This window comes from Rhagoletis zephyria, unplaced genomic scaffold (assembly GCF_001687245.7).
Source record: "Rhagoletis zephyria isolate East Lansing unplaced genomic scaffold, Rhagoletis_zephyria_1.1 Rzeph_scaffold_01034, whole genome shotgun sequence".
Lineage (NCBI taxonomy): Eukaryota > Metazoa > Arthropoda > Insecta > Diptera > Tephritidae > Rhagoletis > Rhagoletis zephyria.
The window spans coordinates 76255-98855 of record NW_016158118.1 but is presented as its reverse complement, the minus strand read 5'-3'; the positions used below and the strand labels follow the sequence as shown (position 1 = coordinate 98855).

At 36.5% G+C, this 22601-nt stretch overlaps 1 protein-coding gene across 3 annotated transcripts in view; it reads left to right on the top strand.

Moving 5' to 3' along the window:
- Positions 1-389: 389 nt before the first annotated feature.
- Proc (Proctolin) overlaps positions 390-22601 on the top strand; it is a 31707-nt gene continuing 9495 nt past the window's right edge. The window contains exons 1-2 of one of the 3 annotated variants that reach the window (XM_017615593.1): positions 390-681; positions 9393-9994. In XM_017615593.1, coding sequence (XP_017471082.1) covers positions 9671-9994 — 324 coding nt within the window. In that variant the 5' untranslated portion in view covers positions 390-681; positions 9393-9670. Of the gene's footprint in view, positions 682-9384; positions 9995-22601 lie in introns of all 3 variants that reach the window. The other 2 variants (XM_017615592.1, XM_017615594.1) reach the window with 2 other exon arrangements.

The window sequence follows — 22601 nt, the reverse complement described above, 5'->3', positions numbered from 1 at the left end:
TCTTATAAACAAACTTTTATGGCGAAAGCGAAATGAATTTTGCGAACGAAAGTGCTGTGCTTTTTGTTTTGTTTGTGTTGGTTAAACGCCGCCGCATGGCCACACATACATACATATGTATGTATCTATTCGTATCCTTTGGCTTACTTTGCTTCGCGCGTTTGCCAGCCGACCGTTATCGTCACGCCGTCACACCGTCACACCGCTTTCCCTTCAGCCCCTCAATGCTCAAAGCTCGTTGGTATCCTTGCTGTCGTCACCGTCGCCACTGTTGTCTCTGTTGCCATTGTCGTTTTTGTTGGCATTGTCGTCGCTGTTCTCGTCGCTACGACTTGCTGGCTATAAATACAAATGTCCTGGCCAGTATGTGGCTTAAAGCGCCACAGTAATCCTAGCCGTAGAATACATACCGCCGCGAGCGAGAGCAGTGCGATTAGAGGCAAGTGATCAGTGAAAATAATCTTTGAAAAAAAAATAACAGACTTTTTTCTCCAATTTGAAAGTTTAACTGATTCAAAAAAAAACTTGCAAAACTTAAATTGCAATTCGGCCGTTTAGAAAGCGAAATTATTTCGAAATTAACTGACGTGACACAATTAAGTGAAAGTATAAGGGATATTTAAATTAATAACGGACAGTGTTCCAGTGTGCAGTGATTCAGTGATTTGAATGCATTAGAAGGTGAATAACATAAAGCAATTTTTTAATATATTTAGAGTTTTTGCATTTTTTGTATGTCAAGATATATGAAATGAGTTAAACATCCGAATTTTCCGAGGTGATTTTTTGTTAAAATAAAGCCTAAACCGGCCATGTTTTATATCGAAATGTACATACTACATATACAGCGAATACACATTTTAATTTCTTTCATGTTTGTTGATAAAGAATGGTTGCCCTATAAAGGCCTCAGTGATGTATTTGAGGTGAAAAACTAATAGGCTCCTAGTGAAATTGCAATTTTTTTATAATTTTTAGAGATGGGTATTGCCAGATTTTGACAATAACTTAAACGTAGAATGCGTGATAATATTAAGAGCATATTCAGTTTAAAAACTGTACATTACTTTCGATTTTATTGGATTGAATTTTGAACCCGCTTCCAGTGCTACACATCTTTTAATGATTCATATAACTTTTTAAATAAATTTAGTTTAACTTTTTAAATGGGTGGCAGCCGTCTTTATTATTCTTAGTGTTCGTGCTAAATATTTCCTAATACTTTTTCGTTTGACGCCCATATTTTAATATTCCATACAGTGACTTATGAATAATTTAAACAAAGTCGACTTGTTAAAAATATTTGCAAACTAAAACCTTTTTAAATAAATTTAGTTTAAATTTTTAAATAGGTGGCAACCACTTTCAAAATATTTTTTAACTGAAACCTTGTTAAATCTGTTTCGTTTGACAGACGTATTGTAATACACATTTAAATTATCTAATTCCGTTAATTAAAGTAGAATTGAGTAGTCCACTTGTAAAGTGTGCTATGTAAAATTTTTTCGATTTTTAGTTTTTAGTGGGTAACGCACTAGTAATTAAAGTACATAATTGTAAAGTAAAGTAAAGTGATTTAACTTGAATATTTGAAGACACATTTATAAAGCGACTGTAGCTGAGTGTGTAGAGATGCTTGCTGTTATTTGCTAATCCCGTCAGAGGCAACATGTTAAAATGATAAAAAAATTTCTGTTTTGTATCTCCGAATTATGAAAAAGCATCTGTGAAGTGCAGAACAAAAATTTATTCAAACGAAAAATCGCCAACCAAAAGTTTGGTTAATGTAAACAAAATTGTGGTTAATATTACCAAATCATTGTTGACAATATCAACCAAGGTATTGTTAATATTAACCAAAAATCACGTTGATTCTTATTCAAATTTGAATTTGGTAATATTACCCAATTTTTGATTGATTTTTCTCTCAGTGTAGAAAACTGCTTTAGGCCGTATAGACTGTTAATGTTATGTTATGTAATAATGTTAGATGTAACCTGTTGTCGTAGTCGTTTTTTATTTTTACTTATGGCTTTCTATTGCAAGTGGACTACATAATTTAGTTTTTAAAACAGGTTGTTACCCTCCTACAAGTAATTTAGAAATAAAGTTTCTTCTATGCAATTTTGATTGAAGTTACTTATTTAACCTATTGCATACCTTGAATTAAACCTTGTAAACAGGTAGCCACCATCTTCAAAGTATTTTCAAACCGCCACTTCTTTTGTTTGGTACTCATATCGGGATACATAGTTCAAACTTGGAATTGCTTTAAATTAAGTTAAACTTGATTTTTTAAACGGGTGGCAACGCTCCAACATGCATGTACATATGTCATAGCTACATACTCTGCGATTAGGTAATACATATTTCTCCGGAGCTGCGCCATCTGTTACACAAAAGACGAAATACATACATAAATACCTTTCGAAAAGAAAAAAATCTGAACTTTTGATTCAGGAAAACAAAAACATAATCATTCGAGCGGTTTTCGAGAATTTTGACAACAAAAAAAATTTGTAAATTTTTTTCAAATTTTTGTACCGACAAATGCTCAATATTTGTTGAATTTGTATTAAATTGGCATTCAATAATATTTCTATTAGCGCGGGTTGAAAATTCGCTACGTTTCTCTAACCACTTGGGTAGGGCGGCGCTTACGGTTTTTCGCATAGCTCCCAAAAGATATATCCAAAAGCGTTAAATCAAACGATTTGATAGTCAAATCACATCGTCGAGTTTCCTGGGAGTTTGTCGCACTATGAACGCGTCTAATTTTGGGGGTATTCTGTTACCTTGGCTTGATTTCATTTGTCGCTAGATCTTTTGTACATTTGTATGTATTTTTATCCATTTTGGAGCTATGCTAAAAAATTATATCTACCCTAGTTTGTGCCCTAATTCATTTATCTGCACATAGGCTGTACTATATATAGTACATACATATGTATACATCATTCAAACAAAAACAATAGTTTGTCAAGCAGCATTGCAATGCATACGAATTAAATTTGTATGTAAATATTAATCCCTACACTCATAAATAAAAATATTCGCACTCATTTTGTAGTCGTTGCAGTTTTGTTTACCGCGCTAATTAAAGAGTCGTAAGTACATGGATGGAGGGCGGCATCTGCATAAATGCATATTTATGGATGGGCAACTGCATGAAGTTGCAGTACCTCTTAATTGTATTAGGTAGGAGGTTGCTTTAGTGTCAGCTGCTCAAATACAAATACATACATACTAACATACGTTAACATTTGTAATATAGTTATTTGCTACACATGTAGCAAGCAGACATTATCCCTTCATAGGCAACCAAACAGCATGCGAGTGCAAACATTATGGTTAAATTATGTTGCCACAAATACAACAAATAAACAAATAAACAAAAACCCCTCACACCCCCAAAAAAAAAAAACGATAAAGTTGTTACCTTCTTTCGTCATGCTTGCTGAAGTGCTTGCTGCTGGTGCTGTGATTTTAATTGAAAACATACGAAAAGACTCAGCAACAATAAAAACAACAACAACGCAAACTATGCACCGCACATTTGTAGAAAGTCATAAATAAGCTAACATGCATAGATATGTATGTAGAAAATTTCGAATAAGCCACAATTACAAAATAGAGTTAAATATACACTACTTTTAATTTCATCTGTTTCGCCATGGCTTGTTGAGTTTTCACAAAAATTCAAATGCAAATGAAAGCGAGAAGTACCAAAATAAAAACACCAAAAGAGTTGCAATGAATATTACAAAAATTTGGAGATGTAAGAAGGCAAGTTGTTTTTTTTTGATTGCAAAACGATAGTGGAGAAAATCTGCAGGCATAGTGGGTGTGCGTCTAAATATGTTCATATGTATGGAAACATATAGGTACATATAGGACTTTTGTATGTACATTTGAAGATACAGCTTTATTTACATAAAATAACCATAGATTTTGACTATAGTCTAGTAGAAGAAGCTTGTGAAGAAACCAAGCAAAAGTGAACGAAACGCTTCAATAGATACAGATTTCAATATGGACTATCCATAAGTCGGCTGAGAACGCGAAAATAGGCAAGCATAAAACTCCTGTCGTCATCGAGTACCAGCTCTATAGTAAATATTTTTACTACAGAGGTATGCAGGGCAAGGGCTCAGTATCAACATTGCATAGCTCTTTTTCTTAGGGACTCCACAAATTTTCTTCATATTCAAGACAAGATGAGTAGATGCTATAAACTGGCAAACCTAACCTACTTAGGCCGAATTAGATGTCACGTCTGGTTGACACTTTAGTCTTAAGGTTCCCATACATTTTCCAACTATGAAAGATTGGAAAGGTGGCCTGCTGTCGGTAAATGATGGTAGTTCATCTGAGCTGCTGGATCAAAGATGGAAAAGGGAGTCGACTCGCCTGCCTGATAACTGTGGTGTCTTTCAGGCCATAGAGAAGATGGCTTGTCTCATACGGAACGTCACTTTATTTGCTGACAGCCAGGCGGCATTGCAAAAACTAGGTTCCAAGGTAGTAGAGTCGAAAGAAGTTCGCAAATGTCGCACATCGCTGTCTCACTGAGTCACGTGAAAACCTTTCTCTGCTAGGTTCCTGGACATAGCGATATCGACGAGAACGAAATAGCCGATGAGAATTGCAAATTAGCGAATGGGATAACTCTATACTACCACCGATTTCTGTTCCACTAATTAAGAATACCACAACCATAACAAAAGACTATGACTCAATCGGGACGACTGTGAGGTCTCAAGATAAGAGCCCCCTTTGCAATTTTAGATGTTGCTCGAATCATAGATCGAACCCCCTAAAAAATGTTTTGAGTCTAAGGTAACCCCTAACTACCTGAATGTGTACGTGGGCCGAAAGAAAGATGCTGTTCAGGTTTGGTCTTATTTCAGCTTACTTAATACTTTATTCCATTTTTTTTGTTGTGTTTTTTTCGGATTTGAGTACTGCTTTTTCCACCGTAGCCGAGTGCTTGGAGGTCTTTCAAATAGCGGTCGGCCTACATGATCACGGATCTGCAATTCGAGTTGAATTTCGGAGCTTCTATAAATAGAGGTCGAAGGTTGGCGTGCCGGCTTGAGGAGGGCTGACGCGGCGAGTGTTTCCATAGGTGGGTCGTAGATGGGCGTGTGTGTCGATCTTAGTAAATCCTATAAGCGGCCAGACTATTGCAGCATCTTAAACGAATGATTGACAATCTCGCTGCGAAAAGGCAATATTTTTGCACAGAAATTTGACAGAGTGCAGGGCAGCCATGGATGAACTACTACATGCTGGCACGGATGTGCGCTTGTACTGGGTTCCTCGGGTATACCGATGCAACGTTAACTAGGCGGCCGACACATTCGTCGAATAAGGCTTTCTATCGGAAACTGTACAGATAGGGGAGGTGTCGATTTCCCCATTAAATGGGACCACGACCACAGCACGATCCCGTAGACATAAAAGCCGTAGCCCATATCACGTAATTGCCAGGGGTAAGGACAATGTAAGGACGAAATAACATACTGGACACTGTTGGTTGGCTTTCCACGAAATAAGATAAAATGACTAGGAGTTGTGGAACAAATGAGTAGAAAGAGGAACCCATCCTCTGTGAGTGATCTGCCCTTAAAACAATACGCCTATTCAGCCTAACCTAATCGTACCCCTAAATACTTGACCCTATTGGAAATTTCCAAAATCAGACCTCTAGGCAGAATGGTGTTCGTTAATCAACATATCGCTGCCAAAAGCCTCATACTTTATCCTTGCAAAGGCGGAGCAGAGACACATAAATCCTCATCTTCAAGCCAAGAAGAGCGAATTGGGTTGTCATGTATGTTTGTGCCACGTAAAGTAATGAGTTCAGTAAAAGCAAAAACATAGCGCGGTCCTCCGAGATTGAGGGCAACATAACCTTGCCCACTTGCATACGCCCCGAAGCCTCCCAGTCATAGCTGAGCATATTATTCACACACTTTCTGACGGTGCCTCCGATGGCCGAAGGTGGAATATTATAACTGGTCGCGTACCGAGGAATACCTGGTCTGAGCTGACTCTGACTTTTTTGACATACACATACAGACATTTTAATAAGCTAACTTTGGATTGCCCCTTTATCTTTTTGTGGTCGATTCTAAAAAAAAAGATGAGAAAATTTTGTGTTCGTTTCTTAAAATTCTCTGCCCTTTGAAGCATTGTCAGAGGAGATGGTTGCCCTGAAAAGCAAATGGTTGCTGCTTAAAACGGCAATATTATGAAATGCGTCACCTAGAAAAAGATAAGAAGCTAAAAACATGCCCTTTTACAGGGTTGAGTGTAACAATAAAACACATTTTGCACCGCAGAAGGGCAACAATTTTTTAGAAGAAACGACATCACCATAAATCTATTAAAACGCACCAGTTACACATTTTCTACAATACATCATCGTCATGCACAGACAAACACTCTCACCCGCAATCAGCAAAAGAAAGTGCGTATGGCCCACATCAAACCGAGATAAAACTTTCCACTTAATAAACACAACTCTTCGGCGACTGGGCTGGGCTGGGGGCTTGCTCCTAAACATGTAGCGTTGCTGCAGACCAACACGGATCTGCTCCCAATCTCCAATTGCGATTAGGGGCAATTTGTATGCGCTTTTACTTCCACACATTTGTATCAAGCGACACTTACTGACATATGTACGTATGTATGTACATGCGTTTGTGTGAACGCCTAACCACTCATTTGTGCCTTTGGTTATCCCCATGGTGCCATAAATAACCAAGTTACGAGTAGATATTATTGTAGTTCAATTTATTGCGAATTTTCCACTCAACGATTTTTTTTTTTGCCTTTAAAATTGATTGGCGCAAATACAAACGCGTGGAAGGGCAACGAACGCATTTGGTGTTAAATTTTACACATATACGGTTTGGTACATAAATAATCTTACCATTTGCTTCCTATTGCCCTCGACCTCATGCTGATTAGACAATGGTTACGTTTTTTATTATGAAAGTCTTTAACACTTTTCATGATAAATTTCGGAGCCTACGCGTGTGCCTATTTACGACTGATAAGCCAGCGCAAATTGTGGCATTCATAAACTTTTTATCAATGATATTTTTGAAATTATTTGTGCGTGAAAATTTTCCCTAAAAATTCCCATTTTTTTAAAACCACGGTTGGCTCAAATTACACTTTTGTTTCTGTAATTTGTACGAGCAGGTAATTAAAAAACTGTAATTTACAGTTAAAACTTTGAACATGGCAACATTGCAACGGGCAAACCTAAAGGTGTGGTTAAACATGGCAATACTAGCGCTTTTTCTACGCGTTTCGCTGTCAAAATGCGAAATCGAAAGTCTACTTTCCCGTGTAAACAGCCGGAAAGTAATTTTTGGAGATTTGCAAAAATCACTTTCCGAAATGAAAATTGCAAGGTGTAACTGCAACTGAAATTATGAATTTATTCTAACGATATGGAGTATGTATTTAAGTATTAATGTATTAGGCTGTTTCGTGCACAAAAAGTAGTATCGCAAAGTTAGATTTTCAGAAATAAAAACTGCTTTTGCAAGTCAGTTTACATGCAAGGTGTAACTGTTCCTGAAATCCCTTTTGGAAATTCTTGAGTTTGACAGACTTTTGAAAAGGACTTGCACTTGCCACGTCTAACAGCTACTTAACTTCAGTGGCCTCCACTTGCAGATTGTAGAATAGGGTGGTCCAAAAATGCATGTAAAATAGTAAAGTCGGAATTTTTATGCTCTATATCGAAATAAGTATACCCCTATTTTTTTATTTTGATCAAAAAATATTTAGAGGCCGCTCAAAGTTTTCCATGTATTTTGTATGGGAAAAAAAGAACTTTTCGTGGAAATGGTATGGAATTCTTGAAAATCAATATTTTTCGAGCGGAAAACTCAGTTTCTCTTCAACAGATTCCCAATAATAAAACCCAATTATTGGAAGGTGAAAATCATAAATATAGTTAGTCTCGCATAAGGCTGTTTTTACAGTTAGCCATATTTTCCCACAGAAACACTAATGTGATCCATTGTCAACAGAGTGTGCTTCGATTGATACTGGTCACAACCTAACGGACCTCTTTCGTTTCACTTTGTGATACAAAGGAGAAGCGGCTGCCCAGTGATGGTGAACAAGCGTCTAATTTTCGGCGACATTAAATCGTTCCCAACACCAGGAACGGAGCTCACTTAAAGTTGGAGAACAAAATGAAACTTTCGGCATCTTTATACCCACACGTTATGAAAACTGCGTTGCTTTGAAATTATTATTTTTAGGTCTAAAGTAGATATAAAATATTTAAATACCACTGAAGTAACCGTGGCATCCATCTGCTCCACTGCGACAACGCCCATTTAAAATATTCATATAAATATCCGCATATTTATTGACCCGTAAATGCAATGGCATCGTGTTGGTAACTATATTTTGACTGCGAGAAAAAATGGCATTTTCATTGCATTTTTATTGCGCGCAACAGAAAATGGACAACGTGTCGCAGCTGGCGTCAAAAGAGTTTGTGGTTTAATGGTGCGACGATTGAGAGGCGCTTGTGCACTGCCCGCTGTTTATGAATGTCATTGTTTTTAATTTTACAACTTTTTTTAGCAATAAAATATTATAAAAAATATAAAATCTGTGATTTCATAGAAATAGTGCAAAATGCAATTGTAATGGCTAGAAGTGAGTAATTTGAGATGGATAAAGATAAAATAAAATAAAATAAAATAAAATAAATTAAAATAAAATAAAATAAAATAAAATAAAATAAAATAAAATAAAATAAAATAAAATAAAATAAAATAAAATAAAATAAAATAAAATAAAATAAAATAATATGAAATGAAATGAATTGAAATGAATTGGAATGAAATGAATTGAAATATGTATAATAATATTAAATAAATAAAACAAACAACTAAACAAAACTCAACTAAAAAATTTAAAATTTAATATACGCATATAAAACAAAAGTAAATACATTTAGGTAAACAATAATCCTTGGACAAATAAAATTAAATTAAAATAAAGCGAAGTCAATGAAGTTAAATTAAAAAAATTATAAAAATTCGGAAATAAAGAAGAACTAAGTACATATCAAAAACCTATATACGTATGTAAATAAACATTTATAAAAATAATAATAATAAACAAAAGAAATAAGTATACATTAAAAAGTCCCAAAAACAGAAACGTAAAAGCGCGTACATGTGTATGCATTTAAGTTGTATCATTTATGAAGAAGATTTTATAAAAACATTTAATTTATTAATTTTTTCTACATTTTTCTTCTCCTCCATGCTGGGCGTATTTGAATTTCAATGCCGCTTTTCGCAACATTTGCAACAATTTACATTAATGGCCAAGAGCAGCAGAGTAACAAATATAAAATTCCGTCAGTTGAGCATACACAAAGAAACAAAACCAAGACAAACAACAATAAACGAGCAAATTGAATTGTTGGAAAAATTCGGCGCCATTTAGGGGAAGCCAACGACGATAGTCCACCAGTGGGAGCAGCGGCAGCAGCAAACGCTGGCAACAAATAAAAGGCAAGCGCTGAAATAACGTCGATACGCACCAGCACCAGTACCAACTCAAATAAAAGTGAAATTTTTGCCACACGCCACCCAATAAAATAACCGGAAACACAATGGTAACAGCACAATTGGCAATTCGACGCAACAGCAGCCATAGCAGCAGCAACACCAACTCCAACAACAGACACAAAATCAACAACAAGAAACAGAGTGGAACTATGTGCAGCGGCAGTGGCAGCAGCAGCAGCCGCAGCAGCACTCAAGTGAAATGTCGCCGCAATGGCGTCGCCTCAGCGCCATCACTCAGTCTGGGCCTTTGGCTATTGCCGGTGTTGTTGGTGTTGCTGGCGTGGCAGCAGCAGCCATGTGAGGGACGTTATCTGCCGACAAGGTCACATGGCGACGATTTGGATAAATTGCGAGAGTTAATGTTGCAGGTGAGTGCAAAGTGAAAATATAAAGTAAAAAATAAGAAAGAAAAACAGCAAAAAAAATGAGAAATTACAAAAATATGTTCGTCCAAGCTGAGCCAGAAGCGCAGCGGATGGGTGTGGGAAAGTCACATGCAAAAATAAATGACTTAAAATAAAAATTGTATGGGTATGCTGCGGTTGCAATTCAGCAACACAGCAATTTATAATCGCCCCTTTCCGGCAGGCCCTCTCTCGTCAACACTCCAAATGTTTTTACACGTACATATATCATGCACTTTTTCTTGCCATCACCTTCTGACTATAAAAGTCCACCTGTATTCAAATGTATACGCATGCATGTATGTATGTATGTGTGAATAACTTCTGTTTTTTTTTTTGAACTGGGAATGACACCTGTATTGGTTAAAATACTGCAACTACCAAAATTGGTGATATGAGCGGGAATGCTCAACAGCAGTGGATAAATGCATATGTATGTATGTATGTACTATGTATGTGTAATTTTTCCCGCCCGTATCGAATTGCATTGAATTGCACATGAGCGGGGCGTAATTGATGCAATAAAGTAGCAGCAGCCAAATTTGCTACCAGAAATGTACGCGAGTATGTAAACAATTTTTCAAATAAAAAATATATGTAATATTAATCAGTCGAAACGAAATAAATGACAATTCCAATCGAGTGTGACGTGCGCATGCGCGAGCCACTCAAAATTCAATTATGCGCACATACGCATACCGGGCGGTGACAGTGTACTACAGCAAAAAAAAAAATGCGGATAAATCGGGAAGACTGCAGCATCGCGCACAAAGAAATATGGGACAGATACCTACTACTTTTGATTTCTTTAACGTGGAATGAGCTCATAAATAAAAATCAGTCAGTAACTTTTACTTTTAAGTCATCGATAAAAATCAGTCACTGACTTTTATTTTTTAAGTCAAACGTATAAAAGTCATTATAATTTTTCGCAGTTAAGCAGGTGTTGGAGAACAAAAGTTAGCTGCGACTTACACAAATGACTTTTATAAGTATGACTTACAAAATAAAAGTCATTGATTGATTTAGATTGCTATCTTTTAAAAGTAAAAGTCACTGACTGAATTTTATTGATGGCTTGTATAAATAAATGTCTTTAATAACTGTTATCTAAGACATAAAATATAAGAATCAAAAACAACTGTTATTTGCAGATTACACTGTGGGAAAGCCGAAACCAGCCAGGACTTTGTTAATATTTTCTGAAAGTATACCCATGCAGTAGTAAAACATTCGATGTATTTGAATGATGGTATTTTGATATTTTGTCGTACTAAAGTTTTCATGTCTCGGCCTAAGTAGTTTTCAAAAAAAAAAAAGAAAAAATTGTTACAATAAATGTCTGAGCGAAATTAAAGCTTAACCATATATGTAAAATTTCATGGAAAATATTTTCGTAGAACACTTTAACCCATTAGCTCCCACCTGATGGTTTCGTTTTGACCCTTCAAGAATCTCCGTAAAAGCCAAATTTCGAAGTTCTTTAGAGGATTGATATATTCTAGAAATTGATTCTTCGGAAAATTTTAGTAGGGCTCTTTTCAGCCAAAAACTTCATGACACCAACGTAAAAGTCTCTCTATAAAATTAAAACAAAAAACCTATGCCAAGAAGGAATAACAACCAAACTCAATTAATAAAAAAATTTGTGGTAAAAAACCAAGTTTTTTTTGCTGATTTTTTAATCTTAATTTTTAGAAACTTTTACGTCGGTGGCATGAATTTTCTAGAATATATCAATCCTCTAACGAACTTAACAAATTTTCTTTTTGCGGGATTTCTTGAAGTAGGGGTCAAAACGACCCTTTCAGGCGGGAGCTAATGGGTTAATATTTTCTGCGCATAATATTTCCCATGAAATTTTATTATATAAATGCCTTAACTTTTAATTTCGCTCAGAATTTGTTTCTATAATTTTTTCCACTCTTTTGAAAACTACTTAGGCGGGGACATGAACATTTTAGTAGGCCATAAATTAAAAATACGAGCTAACTTTTGCAAATCCTTTGAGTGTTTTATTACTGTATATCTATACTTTCAGAAAATATTAGCCGGTTTGAATTGACATAAAATTGTCGCACAGTGTTTTTTTTTATAAATAAAAATAAAAAAAAACAATTCTTATTTTGATTAGATTTGTAAAATAAAAATCAGAAATAACTGTTATTTAGGGAGTAATTAAATAAAAGTCAGAAAATAATTGTTAAATAGCTATTTTTATAATAAAATACGTACCATTGTGCCACGTAAAGTGTCCCCAGGCAACAGTCCCTCAAGTTGTCTGCAGTGTCATCTGCACAATGAAAGCCAATACATACCTAGCAAGGTCCTCTAAAATTGAGGGCAACATTAGATTTGCCCACCTGCAGCCCCACGAAGTCTCCTAGTCACAACCGCAGGTGCGAGTGGCAATACCAGGTATGGACTCCAGTACTTACGGATGTATTACCGTACGAATGTTGGGCTGAAGTTGAGCCAGTTTGTGAGTTATAATTTTTTATTCCAAAAGAAATAATTTCAAAGTAAAAGGTACTTCGAGAGTTTGCAAAATTTTCCTATTACCCCGCCCGAGTCAAGCAATAATTTGTTAAAGTGTCCCTCAATTATGACTTTTTGTTTTATCATTCTAAAAGTAATTAGACACACTTTTTGCTCAGAATTTAAACACTGTGTGCTGGATACTTTCCTATCCATCACAAAAATTCCCCCCCCCCCCCCCCAAAATGGCCAACAGCACATGACCGGAGTAGAGTTTTTGTGATGGACCAAGATGCTGATGACGAGTCATGCAAAAATCGTAAAAGTCATAAAAGTTGAGCTTACATCACAGCGGTAAGCGCTATCACAAAAAAAGGCACAACAACAACAACAACAGCAACGTTTAAGTGAGACAACCGTAAAATTGCAACAATGAAGCAACATACATACAAACATACATATACATATGTACATAACTACCACTGGAAGCACGAAAATTAAGTGCAACTGCGCTGGTAGCAACAAAAACTACGGAATGCCACTTATTTTGGTAGTCACATAAATGCTGGCAAAAATTAAAAAAAACAAGTAAGAAAGTCTAAGTTCGGGCGGAGCCGAACATTAAATACCCGGCGCAAGTATTAAATATATGTTTTTTCACCTTTCCGAAACCTACCGCTAGATGGTAAGCCGGGGTGTATCAATGTTGAGTAAATTAACGTCCTTAAATTTCGAAATATTGCAGTTTCAAGCATTTATGAAATTTACCGTTATATGAAAAGCGGCCCCAATTTNCAAAATTTTGCTAATTGGCCGCTGTGTGCCGTGCGGAGGGGATTGGCATCAACTCAAGTTGTGCATCAACTCAACTCAAGCGCAGTGTTGCCACTTACTCGGACGCATGTTGCCGGCTCGGCTGCTGCCGATATTTTTGCTGCTTTTGTTGTTCTACAGCGCAATTGCTGTAATAATGATGCGCTTAAATTGCACTTAATGCAACGCAGTAAAACCCAACACCGACGGCACGGCGAGCAGGTGGGCCTTCCGCTAAATCTTTTTCTCTTCCTCAACTGCTTTTGCTGCTGCTGCTTCTTCCGCGCTGCACGACTTTATCAATGGTGTCCGCGCGCCACTCGCTCTTTATGACAGGTGGCAGGTGTGCGGCGCGAGTTGCATGCCGAATTTCCTGTTCTATTTCGTAATCGTATTTGTGTGCGGAAAAATGTGATTTCCGAAGTCAAAAAAAAAAAAAAAAAAAAAATCATAAAATAATAATAAAATATCGTAGCAAGCATTAGAAGCGTTTAAAAATCGAGTTGTTGCATTAAAGTGCTATCGTTAAGCTGCGCCAGCATTCAATTGGCTATTGCGCATGCGTACGATGCATCAAAAGTGAACAGCGCGGTCGTTTCGCCTTTTTCGGCGCATTCTAAGCCGGCGTATGTTCATAATAAACTCCACTTGAATTGGTGTTGTAATACCCCTCGATTGTCGTTGGTTGCTGCAACATATTTTGTATCGAAGTGGAATGGCTAATCATTTGAGGCGTTCAAAAGCGATTATGCGCTCACTAATAAAGTTATTGGCATTCGACTGGTTTTTGTTGGTGTCCAAGTGGATCTCCAATTAATTGTTTGTGATTGGCAAGCGTATGAATGGGTGCAAGTCAGACCTAGTTGGTCAATAAGATTCGGACAATCATAATTGAGCAATGTTTTGAGCAATTCGGCTCATCTGTTAAGCAATTAGTAGGGATTTTAGTAAAGCAGTTGCAATGCAGACGACAGGAATATTAGAACGTATAAAATAAATTATCGGATCCGGCGACTGAAATCATTTTTGGCAGCAGTTTAATAGGAAGTGCGGGCTGGATTTGCCAAAAATGGAATAGTAGCAAAGTAAAATAGAGCTGGAGAAATATTTTCCTAGCATGCTTAGTCATATGGAGAGTACTACGAAACCACGAATGAAAACGTAGTAATAGTAGGATACCATCTAAAATCTGCAAAACCGAAAAAACGGGGGAATTTCGGCGTCATTCTTTCCCTTAGAACAGAATTCGGAGTTCCATACGCCTTCTCTATTTACCTGCGGTCTTAAGATGCTACATGGAGCAGGGGAGAATGAACTAGCAAGTTGCGGCTGCACACTGAATGTGTCCCACGCGATGAGAATGGGTGACTGGCTCATAAAGATGAAAAGGAGAATTGTCGAAATGTATCATTCGAAGGCTAGTCCTACGAACTACTTATGTATGTAAATTCAGGGATCTCTTGGCAATGAGCAAATACCAACAAATATGCCGAAAGGATTCACTTACCGTTCAATAGGTACTTTCTGGGTGAGTACCTAGCCCTCGCAAGGTTGAGCCTTAAGACATTCGGCAATCCATTTCTGTAGAATATTTCAGATTGCAGCCGGTTCTCTCTGTATGACGAACTGAAACTCATTACAGCCGCCAAATGGGTGTCGGTTGCATGAATGGTGGAATAAAAAGGGCAAAACAAACAAGGTCCTGCTTTGGTAGATATTTTATAAGAGAAATGTCTGAATTACTGAGCCTAGCTCTATCTTGCATAATTTAACAAAATTTCAGACTCAATTTCAGTAGATCCTATATCTAATAAATATGTAGTGCTGTCTGTCTATCAGAGCTAGCTTTACTACTAACGCGTGCCGTCATTCCTAAGTCTCGTATAAGCATCACAGGCATGACTGCGAGGTTTTCCTGGAGTAGTTTCTGAGTGACACCAAATTCATCGGGATATAACCCGGGCCTTATATCGAAGTTAAACTAGAATCCACTGATGTAGTTAGAGATGGCTTCCCTATCTAGTCTGCGAATTTATTTCTTACCGATCTATTTTCGATTCCGAATTGATCTGTACCCAAAAGATGTCGTTCGTCGCAGCTCAAGCCCATAAATCGCAACAGGAAACGATAAAGTGATTCACTTTCATTCTTATCACGGCAAATTTAGCAAAAGGAGCTCGTTGGTATTTAATATAGCCGCGTTGGTAGAACACTTACCACAAACATGTCGAGTTGCAGAAGCTCTTGTGTGTTTTTTCTCCTTGACCGTGGGAATAATGGCCTAGAGACCTCCCAACCATCTTGTATTGTTTATAGGACATTTGTCAGAGCCCCGGTGTATTCATTTATTTTCCTCTTATAATCCGCATTTGGTTTTTCATCTGGAGCAGAAGAGTTAGCCTGGATGGTGCAGCTGTCTTTCTACAGAAAAAAGGGTTACTGAACTACAAATGCTCCGATGATATACTGGACCGGCGCCATCAGTGTAAAAAGATATACATACATACATGTACATATATATCAGCACCTATCCCTGGTGGGCCTACATCACCTACTTCTCTTGTCGAAAACTGCTCCAAGTTCGTTGGCTTTCAAAAATTTCGTTCCATAAATCTGAGTGCGCTCTTGCGGCCACACCATAAAGAAAATGTCCCGCAATTGCAAGAAAAAACCCTCTAAATCTTTGCACTTTTTTAATTACTTTCTTGTTGTTATCTTTGTTGAGGGCCTACCAAAAGAATATCTGGGTTACAAACAGTTTAGTGACTCTTGCTTGTATGAGCAAATTACACGAGTTTCTGTTTTTTATTTGACGGCACACTCTTGAAACTTCACAGATTTGTTGTATTTGATGCCAATGTGCACTGCCTCTAATTCGATCATTTTATTTGAAAACCTCGCAGTTATTAAAAAACAAAACAATTATGATTTTTCGAGTGAAAATAAAAAAATTAGTAAATTCCGTACTTTTTCGCCTAAATAAACATTCAAAAAATGCGTGAGATTTGCTCATATATAATAGGCAATCGTTTTTCAAAAACTCTTTTGTTGGCCTAGTAATCCGCTAGACTCCTCTTAACACTCTCATACATTCAGATTTTTCCTAATTTAATTCGAAGTGCAAATTGTTGCCTAGGTTGCTCGATACGTAGAAAGAGTTCCTCCTAGTCTTGCCAGAGAAAAAAAACTTGATAAAATGTGCCGAAAAAATGTCTTAAAGTTGTAATACAAAACCGTTTCTCCGGCGAAATTTCCTATAAGAGAGGAAAATTTAAGGCCACTTATGAGTCTATCTCTAAGTTGAGTAGAAAAATCGACTCAGACCATCTGAACTAAATGCAGTCCAACTTTCTAAATTTTTCGAATAATTATAACTGAGGCCCAAGTTAATTATACAAACATAATGGAAGATTTGATTTTATTACAACTGCTGTTAAGCTTCCATTCAGGGGTTGAAAAAATAAAATCTAAAAAGTACTAACTGCAAATTTAAGAAAGCAGACTGCCTCTATAACTACTTCGTCATGAGTATTGGACTTCGATTAGTCGCCAATAGCAACTAAGAGTTTTAAATTTTACAAATAATTTATACTAACTAATAAATTACAATAAAAATTGCATGACCAAAGTAATAAAATAACTGCTCATTACTTTATAAATTGTTTGTTTATAAAACGCGCAAAAATTTATTACTAATAAAAAAAATCGGCTACTCTTAGTTCTACATATGTACGTATATATGTATAGCCATTTTATTGGTACTTTTTCTTGGCATCTTGGTTTATGTGTTTCGATTTTTTTTTTTATTTGAGTTGCATTTTTCTATCCAAATGGATTGCAATTTCTTTTTTGCTTTACTCCTCATTGTCTTTTCAGCCTCTCATCATCGCAATGGATCATAATATTTTTAATTGACTCTTAAAAATTACATAAATACTTTGATAATCTCTTCGAAGATGAAAGTTATTAAAATGTAACTTGAAGTCATATCGGTAATTTGTGGCATAGTTACATAAATATTTCTAAGCATTTGGCTGATAGTGCACAGTGTTTCAGTGCCTGCCTTCGTGCTTCAAATAATTATTATCTGTTTTCTCATGAAACTAAGGTAGCTCTCAAAAATTATGAAGCGCCAGCTCGAGTGCTTTGCTTTCTTATAAATTTAATAGTAAAATTGTTATTTCTACTCAATTGCCAAACTTATTTCCAAATGTACTCAGCCCACTGTGCAAATGATATGTAGCAGTTTTGCACTTCAACTCAGCATTTTAAATGCTTTCAGCGGTGTAGATAAATAACTTTCGATTTAGTGGTTAAGTGGTGATGTATTGGTCAAAATCAGATAACTACCATAAGGCATATCTTCCATAAATACACAAGTAACTCATTGGTAATGAGGAACAAAGAGGAAAGGAAATTAAATTCCGCAATGATTATGATTTTTTAAGGTTCGTTAGGGTAATCGATTCAGCGAATCGACCACAACAGCGCTTACAAATATGCTGTCAAAATGTTTGATAAATTATTCATTTAACTGAGATTTTGCCTTTTTAATTGCTTAGTAAGCGAATTCCCACGAATTCCACGAAAATTTTACTTAAAATTTTTATTTTGTATTTCAAAATCATTAAAGACGCTGAGCACTGAATTTCGACGGCAGAGTGGAAGATCGACCAATCTCAGCAATTGATTCAGGAACGCCCTACCTCTATATAAATTCAATATATCGAAAGCTGAGTCTGCGTAGAATGTTAGGAAAGTGTAACCGGACACAGTGCTGTTTGATTTTTTTTTTACGACTTGACAGCTTAGAGTAGAGTTACGCTGGCCAAAGTACGGTTACTTCGCTCTTATAGCAACGTACCAAGCTACCTTACAACAAACTATGAGAGTCCTGGATTCTAAATAAGTAACTCGAAACGATGAAATCTCCTGTTATAATGACGTTTTTGCTTAGATGGAATATGCAAAAAGGAACAAGAGTAGACTGAAAATAATTAACGTACTGATTGTTATGTTCTTTGTATTTCTTCAGTCAGTTACTCGTTTCATATTTTTCTGTTTTTTATGGCGTTTTTGTTTTTTCTTTTTAATATCCATTGCAAATACACAATTACTTTCGTGTTGGGTGTCCATTCCACATTATATAATCTCCCCACTTAATATTTGTGAGATTTCTCATAATTTTTGTTATAACTTTTTCATCCATCATTTCCATCATTCACGCCGTTCATACTTACTCCTTACTCATTGCGTTTTTTTTAAGTGAGCTGAAGTGTTAAGATAAGGCGGGTGTAATAATCATTACGACAATTAAAAGCATTATTTGCAGATTTTTTCCTCCTCTTACAACAGCTGTCCAACTAAGTATTTAGGTATGCGCTGAGTGGTAAAAGTTCATCGTTATGCGAATACTTGTATCGTTTTACAAATTTTCGCCACTTTAATTGTTCGTCGTGTTGGGGCGCCGCTTAAGGGGGTAACTGCTCAGCGATAAAAACAAAACAAGACGAATACGCTATGCCTTAATTGACACAAATGCGATGATATACAAAACACTTAAAATTTGCTTAAGACAGCGACAGCTCGTAGGTAGAGGCGATTACGACGATAAAGACCAAAAAAAAAATTAAGTCTAATAGCGCCGATCAGTTGGCCTGAGGCACTGATATGCAAATTAACTTTTTGTGAGAGCTTCTTTTTTGTCGTAATTGTAAACACTTTGTTACCTTAGCAATTGATTTGCTTTTATTTGACATTTCTTAACGACAAGATATTTGCCATTTTTTAATTATTTTTATTTTCATGCTTTAACTTTAATACTGGCAATTGTTTCTGTTGCGCCTTTTGGTGTCAAATTGACTTCCTCGTTAAAGTCACGTTAATTTGCATAATGACACATTTTTTTCGCAACTCATTAATCATATTTGCAAACTCTTTTCAGTAACTAGCAAAATTAATTTTGCAATAAATTAAATTTTTCTATTATAGCATGTGAGAAAAAGCAACAATTTACCTTAAGTAATAAATATTATAAATATTGCCATTTAAGCTGTGTTCTGTACCAACGAAAATATTGGTGGCAACCCTAACACATATTTTGTCGTCCCGTGAATTATTTTCGCACTTTCTTTTGCTTCGTATTTTTATTTTTGAACACGAAGATAAATACGAAGGTGAATACGAAGTAGAAGACAAACATCAAAACGAAGACAAAGATGTATATGAAAACAAATACGAAGAGCAACCGAAGACGAATTCTATGAACAATACGATGATTAAAACGAACTCGAAGATGGATACGAGAACAAATAGGAAGACGAATATGAATACGACGACGAATACGAATACGAGCAATATACGAAGGAAAATACGAAGATCAATACGAATACGAAGACAAGTACGAATAAGAAGATGTCAGCGAACACCAATACGAAGGCGTATATGAGACAAATTGCGAATATGAACTTTAATATGAAGGCGAATAATAAGCCGAATTCTAATACGATGACGACGAACAGGAATACGAAAGAGATGACGGATATAATTGCGAAGATGAACACAAACACGGCACTGAAATGAATACGAGCACGAATGCGGAGATGAATACGAAGAAGAATACGAAGAAGAATACGACAACGACAACGAAAGAGAATACGAAGACTAAAGCTAGTGTACATGCGAATACGATTTGAAGACGCATACGAAGACAGCGACTAAAACAAGTACGAAGGTGAATGCGATGACTACTACGAAGCCAAATGTAAATATGAAGAGGAACCGAAAACGAAGACGAAAACGAATACGGAGAATGAATTGCGACGAATCATTCCGTTTGATATAAATTTTACACAGTATCTTTTTTATAAACCTAAATCTTTGGTAGCCACTGCTTAAAGCTATAGGAATTAGAAACTCAGGGTAGTGTTTTTTTTCGACAAGTATGCGATAATTTAATGTTTGTTGTGCCATCGGAAATGCCCAGAGTATAAGTTAGGTTACCTCAGCCGGCACTGTAAGATACCGTAGTATGTATCTGATATTATTCGTGACTTTACGGCCTGAATTTTGCAACTGTAATATGCTATTTCGTGCAGTTATAGCAGATTGTTTACCAAGTAAAAAATAAAAATAAAAATATCTATAATTCAAAATATCGTGAATTATTTTTAAGGCACATACAAGTCTTAGATATCGCTGGATGAACAACTAAATCGGGGAGAAGACGTCAAACAACAGTAAAAAAAAACACAAGTGATCATTGTGGAATTTTGATGGAGGACAATCCTTCATTCCTTCAACGGCTTCCTCAGGTGATATGCTGATGAGTTTTGAGTTCGCCGCATATTTCTGAATAAGAATGGCTTTTGTTCCCGTTAATTTATCGCAACTTTCAAAAATACCTTTTTCGCTTAAAACATGGCCTCTACGACCAATGTGCGCTGTAGTTTACGTCTAACTTACAATTCCAAAAATTTAATTTTTTTTTTGCTTAAAGCGTATCTCTGTAAACATAAATACATACATTCATACATAAGTGACTGCAATTAACATATTGTACAGCTGACCACGCAAAACCACAAATAGTCGATCAACTAACTGCTGTTACCGTTAGCTCTAACGGCGGCATAAAATGAAAACCGTTTGCGGTGCAGCTTAATCGATGGCTGGCACTCGCTAATCACTGCGGTACAGCAGCTGACTGACCGACCACACAAAGTCAAGTGGAGCAATTTTGTTGCCGACAATTAAAAGGCATACTTGAGTATTGAACCTTTTTTTATTATTTTGCCTTTGCCTTTTAGTTTCTCAGTAATTTAATATTTTATGTACTTATTAAGTTTGTTGTTGGTGTTCAAAAAGTAGCAGAAGCTAATTTGTTTTTAGCCGCAAAATGAAAATTGCATTTCAATATTAATACATAATCTTTTTCCGTATGTTAAATAATATTTTACTTCAGTGAATGTAACGGTGGACTTTGAACGTTAACTGTATTTGTATCGATTTAGGGCATTAAGCAGAAATAGTTTGGCTAATGCACACTCGGCCACAAAAGACTTATTAACAGTTATTTGGGTCATAGTACTTCCCAGGTTATGTTTCAATTCTTAACTTCATTGACCGCGAAGTACAGAACGTAAAACCTACAGATCAGCATTCAAGTTCTAGAGAGTGGCGCTTGTTAGCTATGGATATTTGTCGGTTACTAAAAGGTCTTAAGGAGAACTCTCAATGAATGTGTTTCAACTTCTTCGAACGTCTATTAAATACAGTAGTAGCCTTTGATACAACTAAAATGGCATACGAAGGCCAATTGGGCCAGTGGGAGCTAAATACTAAATTTTTTCTCTTTCTGTGCTATTACTTGTTAGTTTCCCATAAATTGCTTTGAAGGTTTATACAGCATCACCACAACTCCATTAAACTTCCACCGTTTTGATTGAAAAAAAGTTATACCAAGAGGCTTAAAACGTACAGAATTTTAGCAGATCTTTTATAAAGTACAGACTTAAGGGCATTGTTGCTATTGAAACGCCACTGCTAAACCCTGCCTAAATGGGCTGGGCTATTAATCGCAATCGTAAAGCTACGTAGGTCTAGAAAAAATTGCTGTTTCGACAGGACTAGACAAAAAGCTAAGATGTGTTGGCTGAGTGGGTTTAAGGGAGAAAGCAGATACGAGTTACGGTATTCTTTCGAAGCAACTGAAGCACTTCATCTGCATTGGTGATAATTGAACTCCGACGAGTTGGTTACGGTGATGATCTCAGTGAATGTCGTTTATGGTCTCGCCCGAGAATTTGTAGAGATGACTCTGCTGCTGTTGCCGTAGCTCGTCCGGGTGCGGTGTTCTGAAAGGTCTGTTGGAACGATTCCTTGCTATGCCCCAGCATTTGCCACCGGTGAACAATATGAGAAGCTCGTTGCGGCTCTGTACTTTGCTAAAATTTACGAATGTATGCACTGGAAAGGAAAGCAAGCTATCGAAGGTAACCCCTAAAGTATTCGAGTGGTTACCCGTCGGCATTAGTGTGCCATGGCAAGCGCAGTGAGTTTAAGGAAATTAGAGCACTTTTGGGGTTTCAGCAAAGCCGTTAAGTACAGTCGTACTTAAAGTTGGCCACAAATTGGTTTACTAGCCGCGGACTTGCTTATGTCTGTGGAGTGATGGAGCTCGTCTTACTTGTTTATTAGGATATACAAAGGAGCTAATATCCAGCTTCCAACGGTCGGCATTGTTCTGCTTGAGCTCTCTTATAGGATCAAATATTTGTGCGTG